The sequence below is a fragment of the Typopeltis vanoorti genome, chromosome 2 (genome assembly GCF_054136105.1).
Source record: "Typopeltis vanoorti isolate ZY-2024b chromosome 2, IOZ_Tvanoo_1.0, whole genome shotgun sequence".
Classification (NCBI taxonomy): Eukaryota; Metazoa; Arthropoda; class Arachnida; order Uropygi; family Thelyphonidae; genus Typopeltis; species Typopeltis vanoorti.
Window position 1 is genome coordinate 21,468,119 of NC_143550.1, and position 15,131 is coordinate 21,483,249.

Here is a 15,131-nt window from a genome sequence, read left to right on the forward strand (position 1 = left end):
GTCTTCTGTGGTAGACAGTGGGGGGAACTTATAAAATAATTTTTATATTCAGAATGCAGTTGATGTTTTCAGTATTTCCACCCATTTTCATAATTTGTCTTTTTTATTACTGATTTTCATGCCAGACCAGATTTGTTAGCAGTTATTCCATTTAGGAATCAGGTAAACTTGTACCAGATTTACTTAAGCATATAATATCATGTGGGCAAACTTCAAAATGGAAAAATGGACAATGAAGCTTATTTGTGCCTATGGTTCCACAGAAGGATCTCCTAAGGAAGAAGTAGAGGAATCTTTCATATCACTAGAGTAGGTAGTAGGCAGCCAAAATAGAAAAAAGTAGTACTTGTTGATGATCTAAACAGCAGACTAAGAAGTGAATCTCATAAGGCATACAGAAATGTTTTAGGTAAATTTGGAGAAAAGGACAAAGCTAATAATAATGGTAAGTATCTGCCAGATTTCTGCTCAGCATGTCAACTAGTCATTACTAACATAAAGATATAAACAAGTTCATGTGGAGAGAAGACACGAGAAATATGAAAAGCCTTATGACTGTTACTGATGACAATGCTTCATGTTGGTTACAAGAGCAACACAGGATTTGAAATAGGAAGTGACCATCACACAGTTCAAGTAGGACAAAACTGAATAGAACACTAAGGGGAAAAAAAAAAGTTATAAAAAGAATTAAAGTTGAGCTTTTACAGCTAAGTTGTAGAATCAACTATGCAAACATTACTGAAGAAAGAATGAAATAGTTTGAAAACAAGAACCAAACCTTGGTTCTTGAATAGAGATCCTATAGAACAAATTAAATATTTCAGATATTTAGGCACTGTTTTTAGTGAAGATGACAAGTTAAATCTGGAAACAGACAAAGCTGGTATGGTGGGGAGCCAGTTGATTTATATGAAATAAGAGAAAATTAGCCAAAACACTAAACCAGCAGTATACAAGACAGTGTTCAAACATTTTTAAAGTAACGGATCAAAGAGTTGGGTTAGAAATAAAGCACTTGATCTTTGATCAAGTGCTTTATTTCTTTAGAGGCTACAGATATGAATTCTTAGAAAATTAGAAGCTAAAAAAATAAGAGGTATCAATGTCATATCATATTAAAAAGGAAGACATTAGGAAGGAACTTGACATTGTTTGCATTGAAGAATGTGTGAGCAGGGCCAATCTAAGGTGGTATTGTCACTTAAATAGAATGGGAGAGTTAAAAGTTGGTTAGTCATCTTGGCATCAAACACCTGTTTGATGCCAAGATAACAAGAAAATACAAAGAGGAAGATCTGAGTCAGAAATGCCTTAGAAGGAACGAAATGTTAGATATGACAATGCTGGAGTGCTGACAAGTAAACGAGTTTGGAGGAAAATTGTTAATATGGGATTAATAATAATGTAAAGTTAATCACATAGTGCTATCATAACAGCCTAAATACCCCATAAGGGTACATAGGAAGAAACTGATGATATATCATCTACTTAAAAATCCTAGATTAACATCTCCATCTTTGCTTTACTCGCTTTCTTTCATAATAGATCCATACAGATGGAGTTGTTAAATTCTGAATGAAACTGAAATTAAATCCATTTATGTTCCATTCAGATTTAACATGCAGTAACATTCCTGGGGCCAATATTGGTATATATCAGAAGAAATAAAGCTAATTGTAATTTATAAGCAACATTAGTAATTTGAGTAAAACTTGTCTATGCATCATATTGTAAATAATTACTGTAGTAAATTTTCTAGTGTTTAAACTATGTGGATTTTGTGCAAATACTTGTGTATTGCTGGGAGAAAGATAATCGGATTAGATAGCGATGGCCTGAAACTAAGCACATGCACCAAGTAGGGCACGCATACGGGTTCCCTCAGAAAAGCACGCTAGGGGAGAGTGTGGTGCTAGGTGCTGGAAAAAGGGAGAGAGCAGGATGATGTAGAGAGGAAACATCAGACGCGTGATTTAAAAAGTGTAGCGGCACTAGTTCGTGGCTTTTTTTTCTTCCCCTAGAATTGGAGTGGTCATCGAGATAGAGGCCATTGGAGCACACAAGTGTCTATGGCAAGTTCGCCTGTCAATGAGTAGCCCAGCAGAACAAAGTTCCCAATCACCACTGAGATCGATAAGCCATGCCGAGCTAGTCTACCTGAGAGCGGCGAACCAGACTCACCTTTTGGCGGAGATGTGTCTAGTCCAAGTCCATCGATTGAATAGTGCAGATGAAATCAATTAAGAGAAGGATCAAGGAAACGAAGTTCTGTTGAGATGTATGTGAAGGTCAAATAATTCCCCAGCCTTTGGTAATGTAGAATTTTGATCTGTTATATAATTGTGTTGAGGGGAACAACCTGTAATTGTAAAAAGGACTTTAGGTTTATAATGTTTCGATTAATGAAAGGACTTTAGAGATTATGCTAAAGTAGAGGAACTTTAAGTTTTGGAAGGAGGAATTGTGTGGAAGCTCGCTGAAATAATTTTGTTATTGATAAATGAATGACCTTTAGCATTGTTATGTGAAAAATGGATAATTGACCTTGATAGAATTTCCTACTTGAAATAATGTTTTAACTTATTACGGGATAATTAGAAATTTTAATCGAGTATACTCATTCCCTAAAGTTAGTGCAATTCTATATCAGAGTTTGTTCATAAAGTGTAAATTGTCTAATTTTGTAATTAAATGTTTTTCTTTAGTATTAATTGATGACTTGCCTGATTTCCTTTCTATTGCACCGCTCATTAAGTTAGAACCAAGGCAGGAGGTAAAATACAAGGGAGGCTACGACTGAAATTAATTTTAGTTATTTGATGAATTTAGAATTTAACGAAGGTGCTTAAGAGATATTAGACAGTGTCCTAAACTGAGTTCTAGTTCCTTGATTTTGCATTGTTCAATAGTCTAGGATTTAGGGTGGCATATTATAATAGAAATTTTCTCCGAATCTGAATAGGAACTTGCACCAGCTCTGAAACAAAGGAATTGACGCTATCCAACGGCAATCCCTTTGTCTTCAATCTACGTGCACTACTCTTAAGAAGGTTTAACAGCCCAGATTAAATATGGAGATTGCATAGGAATTAAAGTATATTAACTTGATGCATCGAGCAAAGAACTTTTATTGAAATTAGGTTAAGGAAATTATGTGAGGGAATAAGTCAGGATTAAGATCATAAACAAGGACATTAAAAGAGAAAAGAATAAATATTACAGAGTGGAGTCGGCGTGCACTCTTCTGCCACACCTAATTTAGCATCCCATCTTTCAGAACTACCTTTAATTCTACTGATGAAATAACTAAAATAGACAATATACATATCGTTTTGTATAAGGTCCTGTTTACACCATTATAATTGTAACATTTTGAAAAGGTTTCCTCTTACCATCTTGTTACATACCAGATCTATGAAACAAATTTATTATAAAACCACACACAACACATGGATTTATTATAAATCCATGTGTTGTGCGTGTCTTAAAGTAGAACTCTATCCCCATGAAAACTATTTTACATGAAACCAGCTTGTTCTACTCCATGTTTCTCTTCCATAATTTTATTTAACCTCTTTAAGTACACTTGCACAAATCTAACCTGGAATACTCAGTAAGGAATTTCCTATTCTCATACTTTTTATTTGCAAACATGCTTGTAAACACAAATACACGTAGAAACAATGAAACAATTTCAAAACAAAAATACAAAACAAGCAAAAAAAAAAAACAAAGCTTTTGTTTAATCTAACCATAGTTCTTAACAGGAATTTAATTTGCTAATGCTATACACAAGGCTTATAAAGAAATAACACTTCTCTAGCCTATATTCTATTCTCAAACAGAAAATAGATTTATAAAAGATTAGAAATGCTTACCTTAAGGGAATTAGAATCCATACTTGCAATTACATATCTACATAAGCATTCGAACCTCTGTAAAAATAACAAAATGTTATACATATGATTAATTATCAAATTTATGTACATTTTAAATTACTTTTTTTTTCTTTATTTTAAAAATATATGAATCCCAATCATAAAAGGTTACAACATTTACACCCATGATATTATATGATTGTCTTCAGACCAATCATACATTACCATAGGTGGCCAAGAATTAAATCAGGAAATTGTGCTCAGGACACCAAACATGGAACTTTTTCAAGATACAGGAATACCTTGTATAGCGTGGTTAATTGGTTCCAAGAAGTGTCCACGCTATGCAAAACCGCGTTATTCGTTATTCGAGGTCTATTTATAAAGGTTTTCAATTTAATTTGTTAATTACAAAAATTTAGGATAATAAAAATGTTTAAAAATGAAAAAAAAAAATGTTATTTTTATTAACTAAATAACAAATAAAAATCCTTTTAAACTGATATAAAAGTTGTAGAAAACAAAACAAATGTTGCTTCAATTTTAGCATACAGTAATTTACTTTTTACTAAAGTAGTCTTTAGTGTTCGTTGAACCATCCTTGTCTTCCTTGTCTCTTCAAGTACTAGATCTCTGTAGCATTTGATGGCATTATTGAGACTTCTCACTTTGATGCTTCTTTCCAAATTCAGGTCGGCATTTATGAGAAAGTCAGAAGCTTCGTCGATTTTTCTCACAAAAGTTGAAAGGTCAGCAAAGGAAAATCCTTCAAACATGACATCAGTGGGATCATCCTTCGTCTTCTTCTGCTTCATAGGCTCGTTGTTGTTCCAACTCCAAAAGGGTTTCATCATCCAGATCATGTGAATGAGAATCAATACATTCGTTCACATTGTTACAGTCTAAACTTGTAAAACAAAGATCTTTGCCCATCTGCACAATTTCTGTCGAGATTTCCTCTTTCTGTGTTGCAAAGGCAACAAATTTCTTTGAACAATTCAGCAAGATATTATGCCATACGGCTCTCGTGTTGCTTTGAGTCACCTCAAAGATTCATAAATATTTTGAATGGCATCTTTTATGTTAAATTTCTTCCAAAATTCACTCAAAGTCCAAGAATCTTCTTCTGCTGCAGCTTTAATAGCCTGAGCAAAAGTTCGCCTTAAATAGTAAGCCTTGAAAGTGGAGATAATGCCTTGATCCATCGGCTGCAGAATTGATGTTGTGTTTGGAGGGAAAAAACGAATCTTGACATTTTCATCTAAGTCAGTTAATAGAGTTGGGTGGCCTGGCGCATTGTCTAATAAAAGTGAAATTTTGAAAGGAATATCATTCTTTTTACAATAGCTTTTAACTTCAGGGTAAAAACAAGTTTTAAACCAGTCTTTGAAAATTGAACGAGTCACCAACGTTTTTTATTCGAACGCCAATGAACGGGTAAATTGTTCTTTGTAAAGCCCTTAAGAGCTCTTGGGTTTTCCACTCTGTACACTAACAGTGGCTTCGATTTTAAATCACCTGATGCATTACCTCCTAGTGAAAGTGTCAATTGGTCTTTTGACACTTCATACTCAGCTTGTGTTTTTTCCTTCTCTGCTAGAAATGTGCACGATGGCATTCTTTTCCAGAACAAGCTGGTTTCGTCAGCATTAAAAATTTGATCATCTGTGTAACCTTCCTTTTCAATAAGCTCCTTCAATTCATTGAGAAATAATTCTGCAGTTTTAGTGTCAGCACTTGCGTTTCACCTTGGATTCCCACGTTATGGAGTCCCATACGCTTTTTGAAATTGTAGAACCACCCGTGACTTGCTATAAACGTTTCACTGGTTGTACCTCCTTCGTTTTCTTTTATTTTGTCATATAGATGTGTTGTTTTTGCCTGAATTATCATTTGACTCAAAGGAATCTTTTTTCTGATTACAATCTTCAATCCAGATCATTAGAAGGTGTTCCATATTTTCCATTGTAGAAGATCGATTTCTCGTGATCACTTTTGACATAAGAAGCGGTGCTCATTCCAGGTTGTTTAATCTTTTCTTTGCTCTGAATAATTGTTCGTACAGATGACTCATTCATTGAATTCCCACGTGCTATTTTAGCAAATGAAGCGCCATTCTCGTGACATTTTATAATTTCAAGTTTCTTCTCTAATGTCAACCACTTGCGTTTTTTTGTTACTCCAACAGTGTCATTTTTGTTTTGTCTCTTGTCACTCATACTTAATTAATAAAAAATATTAAATACTAATATTAACGTAAATAATAAAATGCCGCGGGGAAAGAAAGTGTCTACGTGAGAACCAATCAAATAACTACTGCATAAACGTGGCTCTCGACTGTCACTTGCGGTGCCGGGGAGTAGCCAGTCAGTGTAAACAACGTTAGTGTAATAATGATAAGTGTAATAATAAAAACCGTGTTAGACCAAAACCCGCATTGTTCAAAACCGTTATACAAGGTATTCCTGTACTTCAAAACTCCAATAAGCAAAGTGGTCTTACACTAGGCACACTACCCAAAAAGCATAATCTTTAACCTAAAGAATCCTAAGCATCCATATAAAAACATCCATGGGTTTGAATCTCTACAGTGGAATTCCAAATGATGATTCACTAGATTGAAGAACAGAAGCAGTATTCACTCAGCCAATCAGGTCTGCAATGAGTAATTTATTAACTCATGCCCATGCTCATTTAATACATTTGAGTCACACACACACACACACACACACACACACACCCATAAATAACAACAGTTACAAAGATTTACAGATATGTTCAGTGAGTGGAAACAAGTAACAAATTTAAGGATGCTTTTTTGATTTAATAGAGAATAATGAGAATCAAATGAGGTTTCTAATCTTATCTCATCATAATCTTCTATGGTGCCCATTACTATTTTGATGTCCTATTAGTGAAGATTAGTTGGTAATTTTAGACTAAGCCAATGAAATCGTATTGCATATTAGCTGAAATTACATACAGCGAACTGTGTTATCTGAATAAAACCCATTTATGGAGAAGATAATTGGTGTATGCCAAGGTGGTTTCAGGAGAAACAAATCCACAATTGATCAGATACGTACAGCTAAATAATTATTAGACAAGTTTGGGGAATTTGATATAAATATTCAGATTTTTGTTGATTTCCGATAAGCATATGACAGTATTAACAGAGGAAAATTATGATATTATGATATACTTTAGAACAGTGCTTCCCAAACTTATGGATGGAACGCCCCTTTGGAAAAATTAAAATTTTTCATGGCCCCCATCGAAAAAAAAAAAATCTTAATACAGACATATTATTATAATATTTATTGTATTTATATTCAGTACAAAACATAAACAGCGAATATTGTAAAAATCAAATGCAAATATTACATTTTTAGCATCTTTCATACACATTTGAAATGGCACATTACCTTATATTTTTATATCTGTTATAGATAAGATATTTTTATATTTTATATCTGTATACTAATGCCAGAAGTATTAGGAACAAGAAGGAAGAATTTTTGGCCTTGGTTGGCACTTCCAGACCACAGGTTATTGGCATTAGTGAAACATGGCTGACAAAATATGATATAGCTAGTGGGATTGAATGTGAGGGGTATGGTGTGTTCAGGAGTGACAGGGAGAATAAAATGGGGGAGGAGTGTTATTGATGATAGCTGATGAGCTGCAGCCAAGGAGAATAGAAGTGGAACTGCAGGATAGAGAAAAAAGCTCATTTGAGACTAATTGGTTTGAGATTGAGACTAGCAGAACAAAATATACAGTTAGGTGCTGCTATAGACCAGGTGATGGAATAGATGGTGGAGATATCATGCATAAGCAAATAGAAGAAATTAGTGGAAGAAGGGTAATTATTATGGGAGATTTCAACTATGGTAACATTGACTGGAAGGAGGAGAGGACACATGGGAGGAAGGAATTGGATTTTATGCGGTTATTAAGGGATAACTATCTGTGACAGCATGTAATGGAAAATACTAGGGGACAGAGAGTGCTTGACATCGTAATTGAATCCGAGAAATTGGCTGTAACGAATATGACCACGTGCCAACCAATTGGTGAGTGATCATAGGATCTTGACTTGAGAGGTGTCTAAAGGTGTGGAATTTACAATTAAGACAAGGTACATGTGGAATTATCGGGCTGGTAAGTATGACAAGCTTAGGAGTTTGATTGGTTCAGGCCATGGCATGTAAAACTGCAATGGCTGGATGTTGATAGTGCATGGGAGGCAGTTAAGAAGTGTTTGCAGGAGGCAATGGCTGACTGTATTCCTAGAGTCCGAATAATAAATCAAGTAGGGGTTAAATGGATGAATAACACCATTAAGCTTGAGCTGCAAAAAAGGAAACTATGGAGGGAATTTAAGGAGAAAGGTGACCGGCAGGCACATAAATGGTATAAAGTGCAAGTCAGAAGGGTAAGAAGTGTGGTTAGAAATGCAAAAGTGGATTATGAAAGAACATTAGCCATGAAGGCTGAAGAGAATCCCAAACAGTTTTTTCGATATGTTGCAAGTAAAAGAAAAAATATATTGGTAGAATGATTTTAAAGATGCTGATGGTAGGGAGGTAACCGAATCGGTTGATATAGTGGAATTACTGAGCGAGCACTTTGCAAGAGTATATCATCCAGGTGGTGACATTGCAGGAATGAATGAACCAATAGCTAATACGGGAATTGTGGCGAATGAAATGGAGGTGAATAGTCTATTACAAAACCTCAATGTCAATACATCTGTGGGATTGGATGGTATACCAGCTCATGTCAGAAGGGGCTAAAGAATTGTCAGTGCCCTTGACCATTATGTTTAATTTGAGTCTCGGGTCTGGGTTAGTCCCGAGGGGGTGGAAAGAGGGGAAAATAGTTATACTGCATAAAGGAAGTTCCAAGACTGCTGTTATAAATTACCGACTGATCAGCATATCAGGAATCGTCGTCAAGGTCTTGGAGAAAATAGTCAAGAGGAAAATACAGGATTTCATAGATGAAAATGGGATACTGTACGGGGGGACAGCATGGTTTTGTGAAGGGTAGATCATGCCTCAGTAACTTGCACATGTTTTATAGCACACTGACGGCTCAACTGGATATGAATACAGGTTTGGTGAGATGGATAGGAGGGTAGTTGATGGAGAGATAATCAGAGTGGTTTATTCAGGAGTAGAATCCAAAAGACGGCCTGTGACTAGTGGCGTGCTGCAGGGTTCTGTTCTTGGACCACTACTGTTCAATTTGATCATTAACGATATAGGAAAGGATCCGAGAGGAAGTGTTCATTTGTTTGCTGATGATGCAAAGTTGGGTAGAGCAATAGTGAGTGCACAGGATGTCAAAATTTTGCAGGATAATTTGGATAGTTTGGAGGACTGGGTTAAGGATAATGGATGTCAATTTAATGTGGCAAACTGTAAGGTTATGCATTTTGGGGTGAAAAGATTAGCAGCAGTATATCACACTGGTGGAACCATACTCCAGGAGATTGATGAAGCCAGGGATTTGGGAGTGTTGGTGGATAGGGAGTTGAAGTTTAGGCAGGCGCATCGCAAAAGTGGCTAAATCAGCTCATCAAATCACTTGGTTGCTGAAAAATCCTTTAACAAGCAGAGACAAACAGGTTATTGTTCCTCTGTATCAAGCTTTGATAAGACCCCATCTAGACTACTGTGCCCAGATATGGGTGCCAGGGTTTCTTCTTGATGGGGAGGAGGTGGAGAGGATCCAGAGATGAGTGACCAAGATGATAGCAGGTCTATGGAATGAACCTTATGAGAACAGGTTGAAGATTTGTGGGTTGCAGAAATTGGTCAATAGGCAGAAAAGGGGTGATATGATTAAGACATTCAAATTACTGAAGCGTTTCTATAAGATTAATTCAGAAGATATTTTTGAGAATAGGACTGGTGGTGGGAGGACTAGAGGCCATACATGGAAGCTGGGTAAGAGTGTGGTTAGCAAGGGTGTTAGAGCTAGGTTTTTTACTTGGAGAGTTGTGAATGAGTGGAATAAGCTGCCAGAGTCTGTTTTCAGTGCCATGACTGTGAATGAGTTCAAGGCGAGGTATGACAGATATTGTGTGAATGTCAAAGAGTTGTTCTTGACATAATGCTGGCCTGCCTCGATGAGTTTATCAACTCCTTGGAGTTGCCCGTAATAATAATAATATAGATATATTGTTATTGTACATTTGCAGTACAAGCACATGTAATATAAAACAATTAGTAATAAACAAAGTAAGAATTAAAAACAAAGAAGTTCAATAACAATTTAATGTAACGGATGTGTTTCAATACTGCTGCATAAAAAAGTCAATATCAGGTGAAATATTTGAAACTGCAATTCTTAGATTCTTTCCAATGCTTTCATTGATAAGCAGGACCTGTTTATTTTTAATTACCAATAATGATGTAAATGCTTTCACATAGGGATGTAGTTGTGAAAGGAATTAGCATATTTAAGACTGCATTTGCTAATGAAGGACATTCTTTTTGTCATCGACTCCAAAATTCAGATAAATAACTGTTAAATACTGATTCAAGGGTTGATTCTGCTCTCATATCAATTAGTTCTCCTTGGAATGACCTATCTGTGCTATCAGTGCAGTCTCCCTGAATCCCAAGCATATTTCTTTTCCGCTCATCACCTGCACCTGTGTACAGTAACAGTGAAACATTAAAGCACGAAAAACTTAGAGTTTTAAATGACTGCACAATTTTACCTTCGTAAGCTTTTTTTTTTTTTTGCAATTCTTATCAATAACTTTGAAATGAAACTTATATGAATAAGCATGTATTTACTAATATTCATTAAGTACTGAAATATGCAGGAAGCAAAATTTGTAAATCAGCACCAATGTGTGATTTTTTCCCATTGAAATATAAAAAATAGCAAAAAAGAAATAATAAATAAAGGAAATTAAATATGTTTCTTTTAAGATAAAAAAATATATACTTAGTCTTAAATGGGGGGCCATGGTCCACAGTTTGGGGAGAGTTGCTTTAGAATACCAGATAAATCAGTAAGACTTACAAGGTAAACTATGGAAAATTCAGAAGTACAGGTTAAAATACTAAAATGATTTAACAGATACCTGTCTAATAACAAGTTAAAACAAAGAGATGGTCTGGCTCCAATACTTAACTTAGTTTTGAAATATATTATTCGATCATTGTCAACAGATACTAAAGACACTAATAAACAATTCGTTGCAGATGACATTAATATCATGTCAAGAACAAAACAGAAAGAGGAAGAAACTTATTTGGAACTAGAAAAATCAGCACAAGAGATAGTAATAAAATTAATCAACAAAAATCAAAGCTGTATAACTAAGAGGAGACCTCTACATGGCCTTTAAAGGAATGCGGAGAAGCAACCAGGGCTTCTGACCTAATGTCCAATCATCACCTTCTCATGGTGCACCGTATTGGGTATCTACCTGGATACTGAACGAACTAGGATGAGCTGGCAATTTGGGATTTAGCCGACCAAACTGTATTCCTATTGGGTTAAACCAATATACAAAATGATGGTAAAACATGACAAAATTTCATGCCAGCTGGGGCGTCACCCGGTTAAACAAGCCTCCCCCCCATTCTTTTCGCCAGGGAACATTGGCTAACAGCGAAAAGTCAGTTACTGAAACAAATCTGAAAGCACTCCCCAACTCACCATCACCAGAGTTAAAGATCGGTACTATCAACATAAGAAGCCTGAATGGCAAAGAAATGGAGCTAGCTCAGGAATTAGATAAGTACCAGATAGATGTTTCAGGTGACAAACAAAAAAGACAAAAACTGGCGAGATTTTTCTGAGCAATAAATACAAAATGTTATATTCAGACAATGACAATCAAGGAAAAGAAGGAGTAGCCATAGTATTCGACACAAAATACGAGGCTAATCTACTTGAATGGCAGGCAGTGTCAAGTAGAGTGATATGGGTAAATATCAGAATGGGGAACTAGACAATGAGACTTATTTGTGCCTATGGTCCCAAAGAAGGTTCTACTAAGGTAGAAGTGGAGGAATTTTTTGAGGCTGTAGAGAAAGCTACTGACACAATGAAAAAGGAAAAGTTGGTCCTTGTTGGAGATCTAAATAGCATAGAAAAGGAAGTGATTGTCAGACATACAAAAATATTTTGGGAAAATTTTGAGAAAAGAGCAAAACTAATAATGATGGCAAATACCTGTTGGATTTTTGCTCAGGACATGGACTGGTTTATTGCTAATACCATGTTCCAACATAAAAATGTGCACAAATTCACATGGAGGAATAAGAAAAGTCTCATTGACTATGTTATTATTGATAGTGATGTTTTCTCCCTGGTGCAGGACACCAGAGTGTACAAAGGATTTCAAATTGGAAGTGATCACTATTTAGTCTTGAGCAGTATAAAATTGAATTTCCTATCGAAAAGAATGACGTAAAAAAGTTTTAAAGCAAATAAAAGTTGAGCAGCTCTCAGATGTGAACTGTAGACTAAAATACACAAAGATTATTGAAGAAAAAATCAAAGAGTTTGAGAACAAGAACCAAACCTTGGAGATTCGGTGGCAAATCTTGAAAAAACCCCGATCAATTCAGCCAGAGAGGCATGTGGTGAAGTTTTCTGCAAGAATAGAAAAATCAGAACTCCATGGTGGACAGAGGAAGTTAAAGAGGCAGTGAAGGAAAGAAAGAAAGCATATCAAAAGTTGCTGGCAAATAAGTCAGCTTGTGCTCTTGGAGAATACAGAGACAAACGTAAGAAAGTTAAACACTGTGTAAAAATAGCTAAAAACAGAAATCATGGGAGGACTTGGGCAAGAACATAGAAAATAAATATCAAGAAGGTGGTAAGATATTCTGGAGGTTGTTGAAGAAGCTTAGAAATGGAGAAAAGAGTGCTGTAATAGGAGTTATAGATGATAAAGGTGATATGAAAACAGGAGAAAAAGATATCCTTGAAGTATGCAGTAATTACTTCAAAAAATTGCTAAATGAAACAAGTAGAGATAGCACAGTGGTAAAAAGCACTCAACAGGCATACTGTCAGGAATACATATCCATACTTGAAGTAGAAAAACCTATCCAAAGCTTGAAATGTGGAAAGGCAACAGAGTAGATGATATTTGACCAGAAATGTTCAAGTATGGTGGTATAAAAGTCTTACAGTGGCTGCACTGCATAGTTCAGAAAGCCTGGACAGAGGGACGAATTCCTGATGATTGGAGTAAAGCTCTAACAGTACCCATATATAAGGGAAATAAAACTGAATGTGAGAATTACAGAGGTATATCCCTACTGAGTGTTCCAGGCAAGATTTATGCCAGTATAGTTGAGAAGAATTGTGGAAGAAAAGCTTGGTGAAGAACAAGCTGGATTCAGGCCAAATAGAGTGTCAAGATCAGATCTAAACTTTACGACAAATAGTCAAGAAAGCATGGGAATATAACAAAGATCTGTATTGAAGTTTTGTCGATTTGGAAAAGGCACATGACAAGGTGCCAAGAGAGAAGCTATTCAATAAGCTACAGTTATATGGTGTCAATGGGGCATTATATCAAGTATTATATCAAGATACTTAGTCTTTATTTGAGTTGTAAGTCTGCAGTTAGAATTGAAGGAAGTACAGGAAGATGGTTTAATGTTAAATCTGGTGTGAGGCAAGGATGTACATTATCCCCTCTGTTATTCATTAACTATATGGATCACATTAGTAGAACAAGCTGGATTCACAGAAGGTTCTACCATAGGAGAACCTTCTGTGATACCATAGGCACAAATAAGTCTCATTGTCCAGTTCCCCATTCTGATATTTGCCCACATTACTCTACTTGAGACTGACTGCCATTCAAGAAGATAAGCCTCATATTTTGTGTTGTATACTATGGCTACTCCTTTTCTTTGATTGTCATTGCCTGAATATAACATTTTGTATTTATTGCTCAGGAAGATCTCGCCAGTTTTTGTCTTTTTTGTTTCAGTCACCCCTATTATGTCGATCTGGTACTTATCTAATTCCTCAGCTAGCACCATTTCTTTGCCATTCAGGCTTCTTACGTTGATAGTACCGATCTTTAACTCTGGTGATGTTGAGTTGGGGTGTGCTTTCAGATTTGGGGGGGGGGGCCTTGTTTAACTGGGCTACGCCCAAGCAGGCCTAAAATTTTGTCATGTTGTACCATCATTTTTTATTTTGGTTTAACCAATAAGAATACAATTTGGTCGGCTAAATCGCAAATTGCCAGCCCATCCTCGTTCGTTCAGTATCCAAGTAGATACCCAACAGGGTGCACTACGAGAAGGTGAGGATTGGACATTAGGTCAGAAGCCCTGGTCGTTTCTCCGCATTCCTTTAAAGGCTATGTGGAGGTCTCCTCTCAGTTATACAGCTTTGACCCTTAAGCACTCTGCGAAGTTATTCGGAACACTAAATTAGTTGTATACAAGACAGTGTTCAAACCAATTTTAACTTATGGATCTGAGAGCTGGATCAGAAATAAAACACTTGACCAAAGACTAGAGAGTGCAGATATGGGAGTCCTGAGAAAGATTAGAGGCATGAGCAGATGGCATCAATGGCAATATCATATTAAAAATCAGAAAAGAATTTGATATTGTCAGCATCCAAGAATGCATTAGTAGAGCTAATCTCATTTGGTATGGTCACTTAAGCAGAATGTGAGAGGAAAGATTAGCAAAACAAGTGTTCTCTGCCAGGTTGGCAGGAAAACGACCCAGAGGAAGACCAAGATATAGGTGGATTGATACGGTACGAAGTGTCTTAGATGGTAGAAATATACTGAATTATGTAGAAATTATCATTATATAGAAATATAATGATAATGTGGGAGTCTTGTCAAGTAACAGACTGATTTGGAGGAAAATTGTATATAGGAAGTTAGTAATGATGTAAATTTTTCACGTAGTACTATCATATCCTGTACACCCCTTGAGGGTACATGTCAGGAATTTGATGATGATGAAATAATGATTAATACTAGGCAGAATCAATTATCGGATACAAGAGTGAAAATTGGAAATCCTGAAATTGAAAAAGTAGAACAATTTAAATATTTCCAGGACTGAGGCAACTCGTATATAGAAGCTAATGACTTCACATTCACTTGCCTCAGTATTCCATAATACAAAGCATGTATCCTTATGTATAATGCTAAAATTATGGGAAGGGTCATTATGCAGACCGGTTTCGACCTTTATTTGTATCATCAGTGAGAGCCAGAGC

At 35.9% G+C, this 15,131-nt stretch overlaps 1 protein-coding gene across 4 annotated transcripts in view; it reads right to left on the reverse strand.

Moving 5' to 3' along the window:
- The window catches only part of LOC150108868 (ubiquitin-protein ligase E3B), a 552,093-nt gene that overhangs the window by 430,996 nt on the left and 105,966 nt on the right, over positions 1-15,131 (reverse strand). For all 4 annotated transcript variants that reach the window (XM_090410488.1, XM_090410470.1, XM_090410479.1 and 1 more), the window contains one exon: positions 3,882-3,938. In XM_090410488.1, coding sequence (XP_090266614.1) covers positions 3,882-3,938 — 57 coding nt within the window. The remainder of the gene's footprint in view (positions 1-3,881; positions 3,939-15,131) is intronic.